General features: G+C 37.8%; 1 protein-coding gene across 5 annotated transcripts in view; it reads right to left on the reverse strand.

Annotated features, from left to right (window-relative positions):
• The window catches only part of HNRNPR (heterogeneous nuclear ribonucleoprotein R), a 33,153-nt gene extending 8,251 nt beyond the window's left edge, over positions 1–24,902 (reverse strand). The window contains exons 1-8 of one of the 5 annotated variants that reach the window (XM_069477451.1): positions 24,815–24,872; positions 21,476–21,641; positions 18,723–18,841; positions 18,032–18,139; positions 15,846–15,959; positions 5,249–5,425; positions 3,542–3,677; positions 401–606 (exon numbers count right to left, since the gene is read on the reverse strand). In XM_069477451.1, the coding sequence (XP_069333552.1) occupies positions 401–606; positions 3,542–3,677; positions 5,249–5,425; positions 15,846–15,959; positions 18,032–18,139; positions 18,723–18,841; positions 21,476–21,632 (1,017 nt within the window). In that variant the 5' untranslated portion in view covers positions 21,633–21,641; positions 24,815–24,872. Of the gene's footprint in view, positions 1–400; positions 618–3,541; positions 3,678–5,248; positions 5,426–15,845; positions 15,960–18,031; positions 18,140–18,722; positions 18,842–21,475; positions 21,645–24,814 lie in introns of all 5 variants that reach the window. The other 4 variants (XM_069477450.1, XM_069477454.1, XM_069477453.1 and 1 more) reach the window with 4 other exon arrangements.

Below are 24,902 nucleotides of genomic sequence, written 5' to 3' on the forward strand. Positions count from 1 at the left end.
TTCACGGTCACATAATACAAGTCATAGTATGATCAATGAAGATTATATTTTTATGATCTCCAAAACATTACTTTTCTCTATACTCTACAAGACCTTGTCTTTGTATCTCTCATAGTGCCTAGCAATAAACAAATATTCATTGTGTACAGGAACACTTAATTGAAGGGATTTCATTTCAGTTCCTTTTGCACATTTAATCTGCAGGAAAAGGGATGGTTAATGGCAATTCCTAGATACTAAGACAGGCTGTTAACTTTAGTACTAAAGCAGCTCTTCGTTGAAACAGCTAAAGTCAAGAACTACAATTTGTATTTATCATAAAGCTTGAAAAATTTGAGCTTTACTCTGAGTATAATATTTAAATAATAACCCTACCCCCACCCAAAACAATTGCATTTACCTTAGCCATGACTTCTGGATCTGGTTCTTCCACAGGGTCAGCCCATTCAACTGTAACTACATTTCCCCACACTTTTACTTTTCCACTCATCAGCCGGCGTCTGGCTTGGGCTGCTGACTTGTGATCCTCATATTCAAGGAAGCAGAACCCCCGATTCTTCTTTTTGTCATCGGGTTGATGATACAGAATAACGTCCACCAAACCCTCTGTTAAACCAACAGCCAGATATATAAGCCAAAAGCATCCACCACACATCTAGCGATTAGGCAGACCTAAAAATCCACTTGCTGACGAGCAAAAAATAAATGAGGCAGCCTCAAAATGAGGCACTAATTACCTAGTAGACAATTAGATCAGCATAATTAGATATGGAGTTTGGGACAGTATTTAATGTTTCCTTTTAATTTTAGGAGGCCTAATGGTATAGCTGTATAAAACAAGTCCAATTACTGTACTTCTGACATTTAACATTCTACACGTTTTAGAGTGTTTGATATAAGATGACCTTATGGTTTATAAAGGCACTATCAAGAACCTTAAAAACAAAATTATAAATCCAAGAAAACTTTTCTCTATTTTGAGACAGGGTTTCGCTCTGTCACCCCAGCTAGAGCTCTATCACCCCATAGAGTGCCGTGGCGTCATCATAGCTCACTACAACCTCAAGCTCCTGTGCTCAAATGACCCTCCTGCCTCAGCCTCCCGAGTAGCCATGACTACAGATGCATGCCACCATGCCCATCTAATTTTTCTACTTTTTGTAGTGACAGGGGTCTGGCTCTTGCTTAGGCTGGTCTTGAACTCCCAGCCTCAAGCAATCCTCCTGCCTCAGGCTCTTAAAGTGCACAGATTACAGGCATGAGCCACCATGCCTGGCCTTAAATGCTTGGATTTTATTTTTAGCCCAGGATTCTCTAAGCTCCAGATGTAGCTACTGCCCTTTGGTTAGATATTTCAAATTTAACATGTCCAAAACAGCACCACCATGGCCAAAAATCTGTCTTCTCTAGACTTTCCTAACTAATAAACAGTGCCATCTACTGGGTTCTCAAGCCAGAAATTGATAAGGCATTCTTGATTTCTTCCTTTACTTCATCTCTCCTATACAATTCGAAACACATTTACTTTTTTCCATCTCCATTATTACCCTACTCCAATCTCCTATCTGAACTACTACTATGACAGCCCCAACTAATTTATCAACTTCTACCCTTAACCCCTCTCTCCAAGCCTTATCCACAGAGCCGTGTAGGAATAATATTCTGTAAACATGAAACAGAGGAAACAGATGTTATTCCCTGCTTTAAACCTTCCAATGCCTTCTCATAATACATACAATAAAATCCAAGCTCTTTACATGGTCTACAAAAGCCCTGACAACTTCATGTCATAATTCCACTCTTAATTATAACTTTTAGCAACACTGGCCTTCTCTCAGTTACTTTAATATCCCAAGTTCTTTCTTGCCTTGGAGGTTTGGCATGTGTTGCTCTCTTGGAATACAATTCCTTTTGCTCTTTGTATCCTACACCCTCCTTGTCCTTTAGGTCTTGGCTCAAAGGTCACCTTACCAGAAAAGCCTTCCATAAACATCAAAACAGGGATAACAACTATTCTCTAGCTAAATATGCTGTATTTCCCCCCATCACAGTATTTTATCACAATGTTTAAACATTTCTTTAAATTCTGTTGTCTTATCTCCTTTCCCAGAATGTAGGCTCTGTGAGGGCAGAGAGTAGTAGGTCTCCTATTCACCAATGTATTCCAGCACATAGTGCAATGAGAGTTTAACAGGCACTTGAATACACACCTGCTGGAGGAATAAATAAATGGATAGGAAGCCAGAAAGGAGCTGTAGATAATAAAAAAGTAATGAAGTCAAAGAACTGTGCCAACAGGAGTATTTGACCAACACAATTATAATGGGCAGTGGTTACAAAGTGGGATGCTGGAAATCAAGAGTTCAGAGTGGGTAGAATTTCTGGTGACAAGATCCAGAATGTGATCTGTATATGGTGGAGCTGAAGCAAAGGAGTAGAGATGAAGTAGTAACAGAAATAGAAATCTAAGGCCTTGGATGGTTCATCCAAGTAGATATTGAAGTGCTAAGAATGTCAATTTAGTGCAGAAGAGGAATACTGTGAGACAGAAACAATCTTCAGATTAATGAAAGGCTGAAACCTGAAGAGTAACGGATGATAGCTTCAAGGAAGGGGAAAGAATATGTCTGGAGGATAAAAATGTGAAGGAACAGTGGTTTTTATAAGGAAAGGCAGCATTTTAAAACAGTGTTTTCAATCATAGGTAGTATCAATGGGTCCCAATCAGTATATTAAAAAATGAAATGGGCCAGGCATGGCGGCCCACACCTGCAATCCTAGCACTTTGGGAGTGAGGATCACTTGAGGCCAGGAGTTTGAGACCAGCAAGAGCAAGACCCCATCTCTACAAAAAATAGATAAATTATCTGGGCATGGTAGCCCATGCCTATAGTCCAAGCTACTCTGGAGGCTGAGGCAGGAGGATCACTTGAGCCCAGGAGTTCGAGGCTACTGTGAGCTATGACTGTGCCACGGCACTCCAGCCTGGGCAACAAGGTGAGACCCTGTCTCAAAAAAAAAAAAAAAAAGAAATGGAATAGGAAGTATCAGAATAAGAATAAATCGTGTAATAAATAAAAGTACAGTTTTTTTAAATTTGTTTCAGTTATACATAAACGTTTATAGACCTGTGATAGAAAATATGTACTTTTCAATCCACTCCACAGACTTCAAATTGGAAATTTTAGAAAATCTCATCTGGACAAGGCAACAATGAAGGAAAGAGTAAAAATGTTCATCCCCTTGGCCTTGAAGTACACTGAATGTATGGGAAAAAAGCCTTCACTTGAGGGTTACAGAGCAAAGGCTCTAGCGCCAAGGTTCAATCAAGACAAAGAAGTAAAAGGGAAGTTTCAAGAAATTAAGGATATGAGGGAACATGCTTAGTCTAAAACACTATATAGCAGAGAGGAAGCAATTTAGACACCGGAGACTTGAATTCTTAATATATACCTCTTTTTTTTTTTTTTTTTTTTTTTAGCACTTATAAGTAGTACAACAGATTTCCCCAAACTAATTTCTAAATACATTTTTGTTTTACCTGTGACTTTACTGAATTCTTCCAGAATGTTTTCTTTAGTCTTATTCTTCGGAATGGACCCAACAAAAAGTCTGTTGTTTGCCACAGAAATGCACACTCCAAGGTGTTTACCGGGGCGAATTTCATAGCTGTCACACTGTAAGGAAGAAAAGAACCAGAGACCCCAAAACAACCCCAAACTCAGGACAACTGATCTTAATCTAAAAAATTCAACAATTTAAGGCCAAACACTCCCTGCTTCACGAACTCACCGAGTTCCCTCATGCTTGCCATAATATGAATGTATATTTTAAACTTCACTGTTACGGTCTCTTGTTTTAGTTTGGTTTTGTTAACCTTCACTGCTCCTCCATACAAAAAGGACTCAAAGTTATTCACTTTATTTTTTAAAATATCTTATTTCGCATTTCAATTTTATCTATCTGAAAATTTTTTTCCAGAGATTTTCAGAAAAAGTACCCGAGACTGATCATTCAGGGTCCTTAGGGATGAAATTAGATATAGATAAGCCATAGTCAAAATAACAATATATAAAGAGTAACAACTACATTTAATCAATACAAAAGACATCTAGAAGAATTATACAAGTCAGAATTTTAAATATATAAAGTTTTAAACGTTATCAAACACAATAATTTCAAATTTTTATGAAAAGACAGGGATAAAAAATGCTTTATTTAAATCACTATAGTGATGGTTTCCTCCACAAATTTTAGCTCCTATGCTTTAACATTACTTACCCATTAGTTTACTAAAAGATATTATCAAAAAATAAAACCATCTATGCATTGCCAAAAGTGAGGAAATAAAGATTTGAAAACTTAATATTAAATAAACAAGTTTGAAGAAAAAAATCCATAATAAAAATTAAATATAGGGCAGAGTGAAACTAATTCAGAGCCCACTAATGAAACCAAAAAAGCCTAGAAAGTTTAGTTAAAACTAGACTAAGTGAGGCCCTTAGATATCTGGCAAGAGTATGCCAAACAACAATCATATTGTTATTTTAAGATACTGAGATAATTGTATCTTAAATACAGTAGGATTAAAGATACACCAGATTTGCAGAACTCTGTTACTATTTCTCCTCTGAAATAAGCATAAGTAAAAGGCCCTAGAGAAAACAAATTACTAGAAGACTGGCTACAGAATAGTAGAAAAGGAGAGAAAGATTAAAGACATAGAGGACTCATGAGCCTAGAAACAAAAAGAAAAGAACAATACACTTAGAAAATGTGAAATAAATTATACGATTAGGCTGTGACAAAAATAATATTCACAGCCATTTCCTGAATTGAGTCCTAAAAGTCACTACTACCCACTGTTATGTTCCCCACAACCCATCCTACCCTTCATCATACTTTAAGAATCCCAAAGTTTAACAGCAAAACTCAATATCCTTTTTCTCTAAACCAAAGCAGAGAGCTACAGAAGTCAAATATTCAAATGAAACTTTTGATACTAATCAATCTAATGGATACTTCTTAGAACTATAGGAGACATCCTGTAACACTATTTCTTAGATATTTTCATTTCTTTTTTACTTTTATAGACAGAAAAAGCAAAAGTCACACACCAACTCACTCAGTATAAAAATATTCAAAGAAACAATTTTGAAAATGAAATAATGTTAACTGTAAGCATTTTTCAACTGAGGTTTATTCCCTCAAATAGTGCCTTGCTAGACAGCAGATATTTATCACATACCAGTTTAACAGCTTCCTGTGCAGCTTCCTTTCCACAGAAGGTGATAAATGCATACCCTCTGTTCTGACCAGACAGTGGATCCATCATAAGACGTAGATCCCAAATGGGACCGGCCTTCTCAAAAAGGGGCACCAACTCATCCTCATACAAATCTCTTGGTATTTTACCTACAAAGACCTGAAATAAAACTTCCTTATTAGGATCCAACAAAGCATTTGATTCGAGAACCAAAGAGCCTAAATGCCTTTTTTCAGAAGGTGGGGGCAGATGATTAAGGAAGAATGAGGACAATTTGAACCTTAAGATGACTTGCAGAGCTAATCGTAATTTTTATAATAATGACCTTAGGGTTATCAACAAAGAACTATAATCTATATTGAAACACTGAAACTAATAAGAGTATGCAAAATTTGTACTAACAACTCTTAAGTTTTAAATTTTTATAATTTGATTTTTCTTATACAAACAGAATAAAGGGTATGTATGTATCCTCATGGAAATATGATGTCTGCATTTTTTAAACCACCAGTAATTGTGTGAATGTCATGACAAAGAAAAAAAAGAAAAAAAATTAAATAAACGATTGATGTGGCCCTCCCCAAGTAACCCCCTCAATTCTAAAATCACTACTATTAAAAAGCTATCTCAATATTTTTCAGAAACTCCAGTGCTTCAATCTATCCCTTTCTCTATCAGGATATTAATTTTTTTTTTCTTTTTTTGAGACAAGGTCTGCTCTGTTACCTGGGCTAGAATGCAGTGGCCTCAACATAGCTCACTGCAGTCTCAAACTCTTGGACTCAAGCAATCCTCCTACCTCAACCTCTCCAGTAGCTAGGACTATAGGTATCCACCACCATACCTGGCTAATTTTTCTATTTTTTGTAGGGGCAGGTTCTCATTATGTTGCCCAGGCTGGTCTCGAACACCAGGCCTCAAGTGATCTTCCTGCCTCAGCCTCCCAAGGTGCTAGGACTATAAGCATAGGCCACTGTGCCCAGCCAGGATATTAAATTTTAAGGTATGAAAAAAAAGTCTTCACTATTTAAAGAACTTCTGATGTATCTTCACTTATAAAATTATAAAGATTGGCCGGGCGCGGTGGCTCACACCTGTAATCCTAGCACTCTGGGAGGCCGAGGCGGGTGGATCTCTCGAGGTCAGGAGTTCGAGACCAGCCTGAACAAGAGGGAGACCCCATCTCTACTAAAAATAGAAAGAAATTATCTGGCCAACTAAAATATATATATACAAAAAATTAGCTGGGCATGGTGGCACATGCCTGTAGTCCCAGCTACTCGGGAGGCTGAGGCAGTCGGATCGCTTAAGTCTAGGAGTTTGAGGTTGCTGTGAGCTAGGCTGACGCCACGGCACTCACTCTAGCCCGGGCAACAAAGTGAGACTCTGTCTCAAAAAAAAAAAAAAAAAATTATAAAGATTAAATTATTATATATAATGATGATAAAGTAAACAACCCCCAGTCTTTAATATCAAACTACAATTTTCTTTAAGCTTCTGCAATGTCAGCAACATTAAAAATAATCTTTTATGTTAAATAAACATTTGCAATCCATACACAAAGTCTGCAAGTAAAATTACTATTTGCAGCAGAAGAGAAATTTCCTACTGAAACTTGAAATTAATCTACAGCAATATTTTACATTCTGCAAAGTGGCTTGAATCCAAAAGATGCCAAAGTTATTACTGGATATTAAGTTTATGAAGTTAAGCTTTACAACAGACCACACAAGGTGGCTCATGCCTGTAATCTCAGCACTTTGGGAAGCTAAGGCAAGAGGACTGCTTGAGGCCAGGAGTTCAAGACCAGCCTGAGCAAGAGGAAGACTCTATCTCTACAAAAAATTGAAAAATTAACCCAGCATGGTGACAAGTGCCTATAGTCCCAGATACTCAGAAGGCTGAGGCAGGAGGATTGCTTGAACCCAGGAGTTTGAGGCTGCAGTGAGCTATGATGATGCCAGTGCACTCTAGCCCGGGCAACAGAGTAAGACCCTATCTATCACAAAAAAAAAAAAAAAAGAGAGAAAGAAAGAAAGAAAGAAAAGAAGCTGAGGAGATCACCCGAGAAAATAATTCATTTCCTCATATTCTTTCCTCTCAGCCTTAAAAACCTCTCTCAATACCTACTTTCACTTCTGTCTTACCTCAGAGAAGGAGATTTACCTTCTTTCCAAGGTTAACTCTTGAACCTAATAAATAAGCCCATTTCTTCTCACCACCTTCTGGAAATAACTGCAAACCTTTATTCCTTCAACTCTCTTGTTTTGCTTTCCACTGGTTCCCCCCGGTCTTCAAACAATGCAAATCAATCATAACAAAACAAAACCCACCACCTCACTGTAGCCTATATTATCTGGGTTTTTTTTCACTCATGTATTAATAGGTATTATTTTCAACACAGCTACTATATTAGTTCTGTGAAGCTACAGAGAAATATAAATAAGAAATCTATGTCATCATCCCAATTAGAGATACAAGAAACTGTGTATGTGATTTGAGTGGTGATGCCCTGTAGAACCATTTTTCTAACTAAACTCACAATGAAAAGCACATGGCATCTATGCTCTCTTTAACTCTCTAAAATTGGCTTCTTCCTCTAAGTCCATCAAACGGTGTGCCCAAATGGCACCAACGAACTTCTAATAACCAAATTCCAAAGTCTTTTTCCCCCATTCAGTTCTCATCATCGTTGCCTTCTCTATAGTTTTGACACTGTTGACTTTACCTTCTGAGACTTGCCTTTCCTTACGTTTTTAGAATGCTTCACGAACCTGGTCTTCGTACCTATAATTACTACTCCTATACTCTTTCTGTGGTGCTTCCTCCATCCACCTAATAACCTGTGTGTTTCCCAGAGTTGTAGCTCTATCTCCTGTTCTGCACTGTATTTTCAAAGGTCACATCCATTCCCAAAGTTTATAACTGTACAGTCATCTCCTAGACCTATACACCAAGAGTCAATTCTATATCTCCCACTGCCTATTAAATATTTCCTCTTGGATTTTATCTCAAATCATCAATTTGATTTCATCTCAAATCTACCTGATTTTTATCTCAAATCAATAAGACTAGTGATGCCAATTTTCTGTTTTTGAATATATACATATAGATGTATGTACAGACAAGGATGACTACATATGAGAATAATGCTAACTGTGGTTATCGATGCATGGAAAAATTGTTCTAATTTTACCTTTTCCTTAATTTTGTGTGTGTATATATACATATGTATATATACACATATAATTTTTTTTTTTTTTTTTTTTGGATATAGGGTCTTGCTCTGTTGCCCAGGGTAGAGTGCAGTGGCATCATCATAGCTCACTGCAACCTCTAACTCCTGGGCTCAAGTGATCCTCCTGCCTTAGCCTCCCAAGTAGCTGGGACTATAGGCATGAGCCACCCCACTGGCCTTGAATTACACTTTTATGACATTCATGATAAAAATGTTCCAAAATCAAAATGACTAAAACCCACCCTTGTCTACTAGCTCCTCTGACTACCCTCACGTCTCTGTGGGAGAACATAATTCCTATTGCTCTCCGTTTCCGAACCTTCTCCACCCCAGGTGACTGAAGAAATACTTCCTTAAAAAGAAACCTTAGGCAATGAAATCCCTCCCACTACCATCCATATTCAATAATCTTTCAAGTATCAGCTTGAAGTTGCTCCACTGCAAATGCCTAGTCTGTACAGACAATTGGCTCCCTCCTACTCACAGAACTTGTACAAATCTGAGACAAGTAATCACATATACCTTAGACTCATGTGTCACATATTTTTCTAGATTGTAGAAATACAGTGACAATCACAGAGAAGGTCTAGGCATTCCCATAGCTTATATTCTACTGAGACAGACAAAAATTTAAAAAATTATTTCAAGAGGTATTAAATGCTAAGAAGAAAAAAAAAAAAATAAGAAGAGGGGAGAAGTGATGGAGTTGTGTTTTCACTAGGAGGGCCTCCCTAAAGAGGTAAATTTGAGCTGAGATCTAAGAGAAAATTAAGTAAAACATCTGAGGAAAGAGCATTCCAAGCTGAGGGAACAAATACAAAAGGCTGTGAGACGCAAGTACACTTGACATAAAGAACGGCACACAGGCCAATGGCTGGCTGAATGGATGTGACAGTGGAGGGAAAAGAGAAAATCGGGCCAGAAGTCAAACCATGGCTAGGAATTTGTCCTTTATTCCAGTTGTTTGGGAAGCCATCAGACAGTTTGAAGCAGACAAATGACTGGGTATGATTTATGTTCTAAAAGGAACATTCTAGCAACTGGGTAGAAAATAGATTGTATGGAGAAATAGGCAGACCAGTCAGGTTAACAGGGCCATCCAGGTAAGAGATGATGGTGGTTTGGCCTAGTAGGCTGATAGCTATGAAGGTGGTGAGAATGTGAGAAATGGTGATTTTTAGGTTATATTGGATTCAAATCTACATTTTAGTTTCTTTGAGCAAGTTTCCTATTCAGTGAGTGTCAATTTCCTCATATGGGAATAACACCAGCAAAAGGGTTCAATTTCCATGCAAGCAGAGAGCCCATGTCTTGTTCTTTACCTTATTCCCAGCACTGAACACAGTGCCGGGACATAAGAGCTACTCATCTATGAATGCATGAACATCTACACCTCATTATTTGTGCATGACATCCCAACTCTTCTCTCCTACTCAAGGATATTTGCTCCAGCAATAATTTTATCATCAATTTTTCCTTTCTACTGGATCATTCCCATCAGCACACAAGTGTTCTATATTTTCCATTAAAGATTTAAACAGAACTAAATCTTGACTCCATAACCCCTTCTAGCTACTGCCCCGTTTCTCTGCTACTCTTTGTAGCAAAATTCCTCAAAAGAGCTGTATATACTTGCTGTCTCAAATTCTTCATCTCCCATTCTCTTGACTGTTCTCTGAATCTGACTTTCACCACTATTCTTGCCAAAGTCACTAATGATCTCCATGTTGCCACAACCAACAGTCAATTCTCAGTCCTCATTTTACCTGGAAAGTTTGATATAATTGACTAGTCTCCTTCTGTGGAAACTTTCTTCAGTTGACTTCTGGGACCCTAGACTTCTGATTTTTCTCTTACGTCACTGGCTCTTTCTTCAGTCTCTTTTCCTGGTTCCTTCTCATTTCTCCAAACTCTAAATGTCAGAGAGCTGTGGGGCTCAGATCTCAAACCTTTTCTTGAGCTACCAAACTTCCTTGGTGATTGCACCCAAACTCATGATTTTAAAATACCATTTAAATACCTCCCACATTTGTAATCTCCAACTAGAACTTCACCTTGAACTACAGGCTCATATAAACAACTGTTCACTTAACAGCTCTACTTGGATGTCCAAGAGACATCTAACTCATAAGATGTCCAGTACTGAACTACTGTCTTTCAACCCTGCTAACTTGCTCTTTTCTACAGTCTTCCTTTTTTCCGTAAATGGCAACTCCATCTTTTTAGCTGCTCAGGTCAAAATCCCTCAAGTTATCCTTGGCTTCTCTCTCTCACAACCCTATATCCTGGCTGACAGTAAATTCTGTCAAATCTGCCTTGAATCCACAATCTGACTTCTCATAAGCTTCAGCTATAACGGCCCTGTATATCAACCCTATAAAAGAGTATTCATTAATAAGTCACAGCAACTAAGAGAAAGCTACTGACAAAAGGTGTCCTGAGGCAAGAAATACACAAGAATAACTGGTATTAATTTTGAAATTTTTTTTCTGGTGTGGTTAGGCTCTCTGGCCTTGTCTGGTTAGAATATTTTTGTATTTGAGTATACTTATATTTAAGAATTTTAAACTGTTCTGCGAAGTAAGTTCTGCTTATATTGTTTCTATTAACATAATGCAACAGTGTTTAATAATTATACCTTTCACCAGGCACAGTGGCTCACACCTGTAATCCTAGCACTCTGGGAGGCTGAGATGGGAGGACTGCTTGAGCTCAGGAGTTGGAGACCAGCCTGAACAAGAGCCAGACCCCATCTCTACTAAAAACAGAAAAATGAGCTAGGTGTTATGGTACAGCCAGCTACTCGAGACTGAGGCAAGAGGATTGCTTGAGCCCAGGAGTTTGAGGTTGCAGCAAGCTATGATGATACCACTGCACTGTACCCAGGGCAACAGAGCGAGACTGTCTCAAAATAATAACTATTATTATTATACTTTTCATCATTCACATTTTCTCCCTTCCCATCACAAATACATATAAAGCAAAGAAAAAGCACACAAAGTGGCACTATGAAAATATATTTCACACAGCTGAGTGAAGAAGCTAAGTGTCAGATTATTATTCTACTTATATAACACTTGTACTTTTAGTTTTAGAACCAGACAGGTTTGCCTCATTAAGCAAACCTAAAGTGAAAAATCTGTATTTTCAGGAAAAATAATTTAAGTATTGATTAATCACTTTATAGAAAGGATTCGTAAGAACAAGCTCCTTATACTCTAAGTATTATTTCAATGTCAAAAGTCCAACTTACAGATTTTCGAAACAAATACTGTTTTACTTCAGAGGAAAAAATCAACAAATCTGTGGTCAATTAAGTCCTTAATATTATAACCATCAGGGTTCATGAAGAAATAGACAACAGATAAAAATACTGGTTCATCTGAAAAACAGCAGATGGCCTCCTTTCAAGACCAATTTAACTTAGGACTTAAACAGAATTCAAAAGGCTAAAAACAGTTTTCAAAAATTAATTCAGCACTGCTTCTTTTAAAGTTTTTAAGTTCAATTTTTAATTAACCAAAATGAAATAGAAATATTTTCCTTTTATTAACTTCTTGGTCTCTGAGCCATTCTGGATCCACATGAGCTGCTCAGAGTAAGCACTCAGTGATGTTCAGGTAACCCTCCTCCCTCCTCTAGAACCAAGATAATCTAGTGAATACCATTAACAACACTTCTTTCTTTCCTCACTAGTCCATCAAGGCTTGGAAAAAGTTTTGGCTGGCGAGGATCTATCACTGAGTACTTCCACAGTAACAAAGGAGCCCTCGTGGAGAAGGGAGGGGAGGGAATCAATAGAAGTAACCAGGCCACTCAACAGAGTCTTGTGGGTGTCTACTAGGGTTTTTCCAAATCCAGCAACTACTTAAATTTGTTATTTTGCAAATACATCAGCTTCTCCTCATACATAATTCAATTCAGGTGCTACAAAGTCATATACTTTTAGGCTTTTGTTAAATACATCAGTTCTTTCCATTAATAAACCAAAGAGTGAGATCTCAATCCACGATTTTCTTCTAATTACCCTGCAGAACTTCAGTGCCATGCTCTCCAAATAAATAACAATTTATTATATAGCCATGACCTCTATGGATATTACATGCATGCTAATGAGGAAACAAATTATGACAGAACTTGCTTCCCAAAGCAGTTTTACAATACTAGCTGGGGAATACAAAAATACTATAATCAGATTAGGTCTTAAAGCCTAGGCACAATAAAAAATACATTTCAAAATTAATACCTATCATTCTTATATATTTCTCATCTCAGGACAACACTTAGCAACAATGTCTATTAACGAGTGTTCATCTAAAGGACTAATTTACAGATTTTATCCAAAGATGAGACCTCAAAGTCCTCTCATAATTTTAATACTGGCACAGTCTCAGGTACTGACTCTAATTGCAACCCGCTCAATCATAACCTAAAAATGTTTAATGACTGTGACAAAACCTAAAAGAACAAAAACCAAAACTATACAGCATCAAAAATGACATGAATGGCTGGGCGCGGTGGCTCACGCCTGTAATCCTAGCACTCTGGGAGGCCGAGGCGGGTGGATCGCTCAAGGTCAGGGGTTCGAGACCAGCCTGAGCAAGAGCGAGACCCCGTCTCTACTAAAAATACAAAGAAATTATCTGGCCAACTAAAATATATATAGAAAAAAAAAAAAAATTAGCCGGGCATGGTGGCGCATGCCTGTAGTCCCAGTTACTCGGGAGGCTGAGACAGGAGGATTGCTTAAGCCCAGGAGTTTGAGGTTGCTGTGAGCTAGGCTGACGCCATGGCACTCACTCTAGCCACGGCAACAAAGCGACACTCTGTCTCAAAAAAAAAAAAAAAGACATGAATTAAACCAACTTATTTATTATATCAGGACAATATATTAAAAACCTTCTATTTTTCCAGATTTTTCAAAACTTTAATTTTCAATATAGGATAAATCTCATAAAATTTAACATTATGAGAGTAATCCAAAACTTTACACCAGAATTTGGTTGTAAGAAATTGCTTGACAAGAGTGACTTACACTGGTGATCTCATATAGAGATTTTATTGGAATCATATTTGCTATACATTTAATACAAAGGAAAATGCATTTATCTCCTAAAGAGGCAATGCAATATAAGAGAAAGTATACATGCTTTACAATCAACACACCAACGATTTGTTTCAAATTAGATACCTGAAATAGTTTATCTATTAAATTGTTCAAATGCTCATAGAGAAATTTTAAGAGTACTAGCAAACTCCTTCCTTATCTATATAAAACAAAGATAAAACAAGTCTTCATTAGTAAGTTCACTAACGAAACCAATCTAACATGCTAAAAAAGTTCATTTCTATTAATTATTATAAAATAAAGGCCAGGTACAGTGGCTCACACTTGTAATCCTAGCACTTTGGGAGGCCAAGGAAGGATCTCTTGAGGCCGGGAGTTCAAGACCAGCCTGGGCAACATAGTGAGACCCTGTCTCCACAAAAAATTAAAAAATTAGCCAGGCATGGTGGCTCATGCCTATAGTTTCACTACCATTATGCTCCAGCCTGGGTGACAGAGCAAGACCCTCTTTCTCAATAAATAAATAAATAAATAAATCCACACACACATAAAATGTAGATTTGAAAAGGTTTGTGGCAGAAGTAGAATGTTAAACATGAAGGATGGGGAGGTTGTTAATGACACTTGTATGTTTCATGGATGACACCTGCCCCTGCAAGGACCCTAGATGGCGCACAGTTCCAATTCCAACTCCATCAATAATTATATAAAATTACGGAACACAGTAATTTTTAAAGAGACTCAAATAATCACATCTAGGCTGGGCACAGTGGCTTACACCTACAATCCTAGCACTCTGGGAGGCCGAGGCAGGAGGACTATTTGAGGCCACGAGTTCAAGACCAGCCTGAGCAAAAGCAAGACCCCACAAAAAAATAGAAAAATTAGCCGGGCCTGGTGGCATGTGCCTGTAGTCCCAGCTATTCGGGAGGCTGAGGCAGGAAGATCGCATGAGCCCAGGAGTTTGAGGCTGCAGTGAGCTATGATGATGCCACCGCACTCTGGCCTAGGAGAAAGAGTGAGACTCTGTCTCAAAAAAAATTAAATAAATAAATAACCATATGTAGATGATTCAGGTATTATGAAAAATAAAAATGGTTAGAGTATTTTTAATAATGTTAAATACTAAAAAATTGAATATTAACTGTAATAATGTTAAAAAGTTCAAAGAACAATGATTTTCTATATACAGAGAACACATAACTAGAATTGATTCTGACATGAATCTAAAAAGTTATGTTAAATGGTGCCATCTTTGTTTATTCACAAGCTAGCAAAAACGATCTTTGCTTTTGGTTATCTGAAAAGTTTTAGCTTTTAGGAGCATGCCATTTATAACAGTCTTGATGAGGCATTATTGTTTCCTTTAAAGTTACTTAAATAGGAGTTTGAGTGAATTTAAGATTTCTCAGAATTCTAATAAAGTTAATAAGACCACCTAAATAATTAACTCTAATAAAAACCTAATAATAATATTACCTAAATATTGAACTTACATCATCAATATTTACCCGATCCATCTAAGGAAGCTATCCCCTATCGCTCTGTTTTAAAGAAAATCCTATAAAATTATCATTTAATCTAGTTTAAATTTTAAGTTAGAAGACCACAATTTCAGTATTCAAAGAAAAAGATCATAATCGATCATTTATCAAACACTGTGCATCAACTATACTCCTGGCATTATGCTAGGCACTAAATATAGAAAAGGTCCATGCTATAACACAGGTTATTTTTTGGCACATACTTTTATCTAAAGGATTAGAAGATGCTAGCATAAAGGCATATATATGGAGAAACCACTACAAAGGCACAGATAAAGGAGGAACTGCTTCTTTGTTAAAGTATAAACGAACATATTCAGCATTTTACTTGATTCCACATCCTTCCCTTGTGCAACCCACTCCCATCAATAATATCTCTAATTATTAAGTCTCTTAAACACTAAGCACCTTCTACATGATAGGTGAGGCAAGGAGGGAGGACAAGCACCGTTCAAAATTACTGACATTAAAGCTTCTCCCTAATAATCTCACCCAAGCACCTAAAAAGGTATCTTGCCAGTAGCACAGTTTTAGAACCAGTTCCAACAACTCTACATTCCTATATAAGGTGATTAGGTATCTACCAGTCACATGATTACTCATGCTTATGATGGCAGTAAAATACACATGAACATTTAAAAAACAATAGCTATACTTTGAAAGGAATGAAGTATTTTTCCCACTTTACAAACTGGAAAGATTTTTGGCAAACAGCTAAAGAACACTTACCTCTGTTCCAATTCCAGGTTGCACGCCGGAGTACACACTGTCTGGTGGAGGACCACCGTACTTCCTCTGTCCTGTGGTTACATCCAGAGTATAACCAGTCCTTTCAAGCAAGGCCTAGGGATAATCATACATCTGTTTATACTTGAATATTAAATCACAAATACACACACACAAATCAGTGTAATAATCTTTTCCAAAAGGAACCCCGACATCTTAGGATATGTATTTTTTAGTTAGATAAAAAAATGTCAAAATTCATACTGGTTCCTCTCATATACATGTCGCTCCCACTTTATTTTACTGCTCCTTTCCATACAACGGAAAGGGCTGTAGGCAAATTAAGTCTCTAAGCACATACCACTTTTTTGTTATAAATGAGACCAGGAAAAAAAGAGTAAGCATTACTAAAATTTCTACATAAACTGACCCATGCTACCTATTTATACTTATGTTCCATAGTATTCGTCATCTTTCATCCCCATACTTCAATTAGACTGCTTTCCCTACTTGTTCCCTTTACATAACATACTTTATACCAGTGATTCTTTCCAAATAAAATGTTCTCTTCCTTTAAAAATCAGAAGTCTGGCCGGGCGCGGTGGCTCACGCCTGTAATCCTAGCACTCTGGGAGGCCTAGGTGGGCGGATCGTTTGAGCTCAGGAGTTCAAGACCAGCCTGAGCAAGAGCGAGATCCCATCTCTACTAAAAATAAGAAAGAAATTATATGGACAGCTAAAAATACATATAGAAAAAATTAGCCGGGCATGGTGGCCCATGCCTGTAGTCCCAGCTACTTGGGAGGCTGAGACAGGAGGATCGCTTGAGCTCAGGAGTTTGAGGTTGCTGTGAGCTAGGCTGACGCCACGGCACTCACTCTAGCCTGGGCAACAGAGTGAGACTCTGTCTCAAAAAAAAAAAAAAATAAAATAAAATCAGAAGTCCTACCTCCTTCACGCAGCTTCTCTCAGTTACTATTACATCCATCTCTTTCTACTCTTTCTATTGTACTTAAAGTTCCACAGGGTAAGCTTTATTTTGTTTGATCCTTTTGTCTGTTTTGTACTCCTGCTATATCACAAGTTCCATAAAAATTCTCTCATACAGTATAGACTCGAAATATTTAGCAATTGCCAAATAAATATACTCAGGTTGCAAAAAATAACTAAAACCTTATGTTTCCTGATTACCAACCCTCCTCACAACATTATATAATACATTACACCAAGGGCAAGTAGCCAGCTTTAGGGAAATAATACAGGCCTACTCAATGAACAGTAATCAAGTTGTTTTTTTTTTTTTTTTTGAGACAGAGTCTCACTCTGTTGCCCTAAGTAGAGTGCAGCAGTGTCATTGTAGATCATCACTGCAACCTCAAACTGCTAGGCTTAAGAAATCCTCCTGCCTCAGCCTCCTAAGCCATAACACCTGGCTGATTTTTCTATTTTTAGTAGAGACAGGGTCTCACTCTTGCTCAGGCTGGTCTTGAACTCCTGAGCTCAAGCAATCCTCCCACCTCGGCCTCCCAGAGTGCTAGGATTACTACAGGTGTGGGCCACTGTGTCCAGCCAATCAGGTTTTTTTTACAATCAATTTTTTTCTTTAAAAAAAGACTATACCTCAAACATAATTTTTAAGTATTTAATTATTTTTAAATCTATTAAGAATGGGGTTATATCATTTTACAGATGAAGAAGAAAAAGGACAATATAAATTAGGACTATATAAGCTAGTTATATGACAGGACCTACAAGTTACATTTCTTGTCTAAAACATAAGCCACCTGTACAAACAATATCAGCATTGTTGGCTGGGCTCGGTGGCTCACACCTGTAATCCTAGCACTCTGGGAGGCCGAGGTGGGAGGATCGCTCGAGGTCAGGAGTTCAAGACCAGCCTGAGCAAGAGTAAGACCCCTGTCTCTACCAAAAATAGAGGGAAATGATCTGGACAACTAAAAATATATATAGAAAAAATTGGCTGGGCATGGTGGCGCATGCCTGTAGTCCCAGCTGCTCAGGAGGATTGCTTAAGCCCAGGAGTTTGAGGTTGCTGTGAGTTAGGCTGACGCCATGGCACTCTAGCCCAGGCAACAGAGCCAGACTCTGTCTCAAATAAATAAATAAATAAACTAACTTATGTCACTCATGAATTTAATTTCATTACAACTACTCAAATCAAATTTTACCTTGATCTTTGCTTCATCAGGTCCCTTTGTAGACTCTTGCACCTTGCTCCCCTGTTTCTCTCTTTGCCTATAGGTCTTCATAACTCCACATAAAAATGCACTTTTGTTCTAGAACAGACACGTAATTCAGTAAAAAGAATCACCGGGGATATGTGAAGGGTCAAATACAAACTAAATTAAAATTTCAGAAGACTAGGATTTTAACAAAATATTTACTCCATTTATTTACTAAATATTCACTAAGTGGTAACTATGTACCAGAGACTGGAGCAGACAGTAGTAAGACAGCGTGTGGACCTTAGGGAGCTTACCTTCTACACTGGGAAAACATGGTCTTCCATTTGTTGATATTTAACTGCATCTGGACTATCTTTGCCAGATGTCTAAAACTATTCCTCCCACCTACATTTTCCTCCAAGATAATAAAACAGGATCAGATAGCCCAAAAATGCTTTGATTTTAAGTTTTTAAAATAACTTACTGCAAGAAGGGGTGGTGGGAAACTTTTGCTTTATACTTATGCTTCTGAAACTGCCACAGCAGATCTTCTGTTCCTTTAAACTAAATTTTTTTTTTTTTTTAAAAAGAAGTAGTACTCACAAACAAGAATTACCACTTCTCCACAGGAAAAAATAGTGAAATAACTTCAGGTCATTAATTGTTCAAAGACATTTCTGAGTAATGACCTTACCTGAACATGTGATAAGTCACTTTCTTTGAACTGCTGTAGTACAGACAGAGCTCCTTCTTCATTAAATTCCCTGAGAGCATCAATTGCTCTTTCATCAAGATCGACATAAGCTACCAATCCTAAAAATTAAATTGAAAAGGGGTAACAGTATTGCAACAAAAGAGGTAATCTAAACTCTCCTATTGACATTTAATTAAGAACTGTTATATTCAATACGATCACTAACAAACTACTCTTTCATTTAACTACATGTATATATGCAGCTATCCAAATAATACAAAAGTTGAGTACAAATATGAAAATAAGAGATAAAATGTCAACACCAAAAAACATGAATTTCAATCTCTATATCCACACGCACACATACAAAAACTACAGAAGTCCTAACACCCATTTCCCACTCCCCAAAAGGTGTAAGTCTTGCAGTTCAATCTGATGTACATACTGTACTACAGACTAAGCATTAATTTAAGAGGTTTTGGTTTGTGTTGGAGTGGTAAGAATACACTGTATTTCCCAAGGATAAATCTTCAAATTATAGACTGTTATAGTTGTTGCTAACCATGGAAGAGGTGGGGGAAACTATGAGAACCAATTTTACTAAATAATTCTTTCCACTTTTCAAAAAGTGTCAAAGGCTTTCCCTCCTTAACACCAAATATAAACTGAAATGCATTTGTTTATCTGAGCATCTACTTTGCTGCAGTCAGAATGTGGAAAGGCATAATTTTAAACTCTTCTACAAATTCAAATGCAGCTTGATTAATCAATTCTGAAAGTCGTATTTTAAGACATTCTTTTTTCTTCTGAGATAAGCTGAGATTTAAAAGATGCTGTGGCATTCACAACACTGACTGTCAATAATGACAATCTTTTTCAAATGGCAGTAAGAACTTTATGGACTTACAAGTAAACTATACAGAAAATATACGCACTGCATTCTATATATATGTAGTATATTTAACTGCACACAGAATATCCACTGAGTTTAAAATATAATTTAAGTCTGTTAAATTTGTGTTATATTTCTCTCTATATATGGAATATATTTCAGAATTGATCCAATGTAAGACGGAAATATTAAATTATTTCCATCTGCCCCAATTATTGGGGTCAGATTAAAACCCCCAAGTCCATATGAACTAATATCAAAAGTAACTCCATTTTGGTAAAAAAGCCAAAAAGAATTTTACGCCATACACGAAATAAATTTTAAACAAATGTAATGTCACTTGTAGAGTTACTTTTTAAAAAATATTGCCATGATTTGTTTTAAAAGCTCAAAGTAAGCAGGGTACCATGGCTCATGCCTATAATCCCAGCGCTTTGGGAGATCGAGGCGGGAAGATCTCTTGAGGCCAGGAGTTCAAGACTAGCCTGGGCAAAATAGCAAGACCCCATTTCTACAAAAATTTTTAAAAACTAGCCATGCATGATAGTGCACACCTGTAGTACTAGCTACTCAGGAGGCTGAGGTGGGAGGATCACTTAAGCCCAGAAGTTCGAGGTTACAATGAGCTATGATCAGGCCATTGTACTCCAGACTGGGTGACAGAGCAAGACCCTGTCTCCTTTATGGGAAAAAAAAAAAAAAAAAAAAAAAGGCTCAAAATGAGCATGCCTAAATAATTGGAGTTTCCTTACTTGCATATTCCACATATTCCATACCACCACCCAAAGCCACAACTCAGGACACCCATCAATCCATTCTTTCAATCCAAGTCTACACCCAAACCGTCAGCCTCTTATCATTAACAAAACACTCTACCTTGAGAGCATCTCTAAGCAGATCACTGCCAATTCTCTATGGCAGAATGTCACAGAAAGTTCCTAAGGACTCATTTTCAAATGGGACCATCACCCAGGAGTCATTTTTAAGTCATTTTAGTGTCTAAAATTATCCTGAGCTTCCCAGATTTAAAATTTTTTTAAGGATCAAAAAAACCAGCTATTTGTTACTACTGTACTTAAGACACATTTTGAGTGAGACAATTCAATTCTCTCTCTCAGAATCTAGATAGGCACACAAAACACAGAGGAAGAAAGTTTCCATCTATGGCCCCAAAGGAGGAGGCCACATTTATTTATGAGCAACACTCCCTAAGGGTAAATATTTCTCTCCCTCTTTAAAACTTCAAACCACTTACAACCAACCATATTAAGATGTTCAAATTTGCTTAAGCACTTAACAATGGGACTTCTGAATTAAAAAAAAAAAAAGCAGCTGTTACAAACCAAACACTTCCAAATTACAGAGAGATATGGGTTTCTGTCTATGAGAAACTAGACAGGCCACAAACTCTCAAAAAGTCTGACATTTATTATCATTTCAGACAATACAGTCTAACTATTCCTCTTATTATGCCACCTAATCAGACCTAAGCTGATTTAGCAATCTCGTTAAGAAGCTAAAAGTAGAAAAGTAAAAGCAAAATGATGACTGATTTAGATTAAGAAAAAAATGCAAAATTTGGTAGGCTGAAACATACATTTTAATTGGTGATAATCTAAGACAAATCGATGTACTGTTCTGAAACAACTAAGACTGCATATTCAACACTAAGAAGGCTTCAAAATAACGAAATAAGAGTATCAATGTCAAACCCAATATGCCCTCAATGAAGGGAAAGTAACAAACATTCAGCTCTACAGATCAGAAACAATAGTATTATTTAACCTTAAAAATCTATAAAATTCAAAGTGGTTTGCCCTCACTTTCAAAACCAGTCAGAAACAAGAAATGCATATTATACCTGTCTGAAATATTTCATCAAGTCTTTCTGCCACCTTCTGTGGGAGGCCTGCCTCTATCAGTGTCTTGTAGTGTTCTGTGTGAGTTACACTGGAAGTATCCATTGGTTCTTCCTCTTCTTTTAACTGTACCGCATTACCATTCACCTGATTAGCCATTTTAATATGCTGCTGGAAAAAATTCAGGAGCTATATTACATTAAGCCAGAAATAACTAGTTTGTAGGACAATGCATGATTTATCTAAACTAATTTGTATACATGCTGCTAATAACCTCTATCAAAATAATAGTTTATGCCTTCTGTGATGTATCTGACCTAAATTTGCAGTAATAGCCCTATAAAAGCACAGAAAATGTACATGGAAGCATTAGATCTTTAAGGAACTTCATGTACACCAGGTTAAATAAAGGCTTTAATTTAGTGAAGGTAGAACTGCTGATTAACAAAAGCAGCTGCTGTGTCCGGGTGGGCAGATCAACAAATCACCACAAAATCCTAAGAGCCCCTTAGCTCTCAATTCTTACAATGTTTTTAAAAGTTTTGGTTTAAAAACAGAATGAACACCCACAGACCACTTAAGATTTATGGACTTTCATATTTTCCTAACTCTGCTTCAAATACAATACAGGTGTGAAGTAAGTGCCCTGTTGTCTCTAGTTCAACATGCTGGTGGTTGGGTTTTCTACACTTCACTTAAAAAAACAAACTTGACATTAAGTTTTGTTTTAAGATTAATTTGCTATTCCCATTCACAGATTTAAAAGAAAAAATGACCAAGTTTAAAAGCTGAACAATTGTTTTAAGTCCACATAAAATAGTAAGTGAGATATAGCTGAGGTTGCTTCTTCAAAAAAAAAAAAAAAATGAGTACATGTTGAATTTTTCATCAGTAAAATAAAGATGCAAAAACACTGAAGAATGGACAGCTAACTGCTTGCAAATTATTTCAACAAACATTACCTAATTAGGATAAACTTCAGTCAGATTTCTCAGATTAACCTCCAAAAGTCATTTTGTACATTCAGCCTGTATGTAATGCTAAAATGGACCAATTCCCTAAGGAGAGAGAGTAAATAATAAAACCATACAAGGCCAGTTCTCTATACTGCTTCAAAAGACAGGGAATTAAAGTCATCTGTCTGTGGTGAAATTATTATGTGATGAAGATAATAGGCAGCAGAATAAAGACATTGGAACATATACTGAAATAAAAGACACGAAGGTGGACCACAAGAAAAAGCCTACTTTTCTTGATGAAACTCAAGATACCTGTCTTCTATAAAGAAAATACAAGTCTCCTAAAAAGTACTAAGACACATAAGATAACCAAACTTCCAGACTGGTTTATCAAACACTGTGCAAATGCACCAGGGGCACTTTTCTGGCTTAAAACAACTTTGCGTTTCAAAGTCCACTTAATATTTAGTTGAAGTTAATAAAAAAGGAAGGAAGACCAAGAAGGGAAGGAGGTAATAGTAGGAAGAAGAAAGGAATACTTCAGAAAATGAGAGATATTATGACTTCTCATGATTGCAAAACATTATAAAGACTTGATGGCTCTCTAATGTGTATACAGACGCAGACTGTGGTTAAACTCTGGGTGGATAAATGTTTCTCAAGGCAAGCCTCAAATTCTGATGAACTAGCAAAAACAGAAACATTCAAAACTGGCACACTTTTGATCAAGAAACTAGATCGTGTGAGATGAACACGTTTACTGATTAACACAACCTATAAAGATGCACCCTAAAATCCAAAATATCTTTACGAACATATAGTTCTGTTTTTCCATGCTTTCCCCCACTCCCAAATACCTTAAGATCAACAGAACTCAAAAGTTCTCAGTATCACAAGACCCTCATAGCATTGCACCTGAGAATACTATTAGTCACAGAAAAGAGGCAAATTTTTAACAGAAAAGTTCAATGAACATCTGTTAAAGTGGGTTTTTTCAAGTGTGTAAAAGCAAAAAGATAAGTTGTGTATTAAGCACAAGACAGAAATATTTATGACCACCATTTCATTGCAAAGGCTCTACAAGTTGATATTGAAATTGGTTAAAATTTTCAAAAAGTTTGCAAACTTTAACAAAAAACATAAAATAATTAGATTCCAGAAAATAAAACCCTCAGATCAAGGAAAAACCTATCTTTTCAAGCCAAATACAAAGTGCTCATTTAAAAAAGACTTTTATGTCATATGAGACCATTTAAAACTCATGTCAATTCAACACAATGCCACACAGCCAAACCATATTTCTGGATGCAGCAAATATACTAATGCAATTGGAGTCATTTGATCTAAACATTTTTGCAAAAAGGAGAAATTTAAAGATTTTAAAGGGCTGCTGGGAGATTTGGGAAGTCAGCACTGGCTCCTCGACTTTTTCTGAACTTCTGTGTAAATTCTTCATATTAAGAGACGGGCTAATTAAAAGAACCAACGAAATGAAAACTAACCGTTATCTCATGGCTTAGGAGTGGCAAGCCCTTATTCTACGACTGACTCATGAAACATAAATTCAGCCTCTTGGACAGCAAAAATCTAAAACAGGTAGTGTGAAAGGACTGAACCTTTTAAGAACCCCTTGGCTTTAATTTTTAAATTTTGGAAATACGGTTACTGCCGTATACGAAAAAGAATCGCCTTTCCAATTTAGTGCGCCTACGACATTCTTAGAATTATACATCTCAGGCGCCGCTTGAAGCCTAAGTTTCACGGCCTCTAGTAGTCATTTTTTCCTTCAAATCTCAGCTCGCAGCATGCAGAATGGGGGAGGGGAGGGAGACTTCCCACACAAATCGGCCTTATCGGCTTCTACTCACACAAAAGTTTTCTCTCGGCTCAGGTAACCCCGGGGTTTGCACCCCGCCCTCTGCCCACCCCACCCCCTCTGGCCTGTCCCGATTATCAACACATCCCACTAGTGGCTAGGCCGGCCGAGACGGGAGCGAAGCGGATCCGGCGGGGAGAAGCAATAGCGCCTTGGGCGCCTCAGGCCCTTCTCCCGACCCGGCCGCATGGGGCGGCGGGCGGAGGCGGGAAAAGCACCGCCGGCCCCGGCAGGCCGCGCGGAGAGCGCCCAGCGGGCCGGGCGGTGGGCTGGGGGCTGGAGGAGCGAGAGGGAGGACGAGCAGGGTTACAAGGCGCCTCAGCAGGGCTAGGCCCACAGCGGCGCGGCCGGACGAGGCCGAAGCCGCCCCCGACCCATCCCCACCCCCACCGCGGGGCTTCGGAGCGAAAACGAAACTGGGGACAAGGCGCGGAGCCTGGGCCGGGCCGAGTCGGGTCGGATCGGGGCTCCCGGCCCCTCCCCCCACGGGCCAGCGCGAGACTCACCCGAGCAGAGCAGGGGCCGGCGGCCGGGCCCGTGAGAATCAGCGCGAGGCGCTTTGAAAACGACTAGAAATGGCGCGCGCGCCACCCC

This window comes from Eulemur rufifrons, chromosome 8 (genome assembly GCF_041146395.1).
Source record: "Eulemur rufifrons isolate Redbay chromosome 8, OSU_ERuf_1, whole genome shotgun sequence".
NCBI lineage: Eukaryota > Metazoa > Chordata > Mammalia > Primates > Lemuridae > Eulemur > Eulemur rufifrons.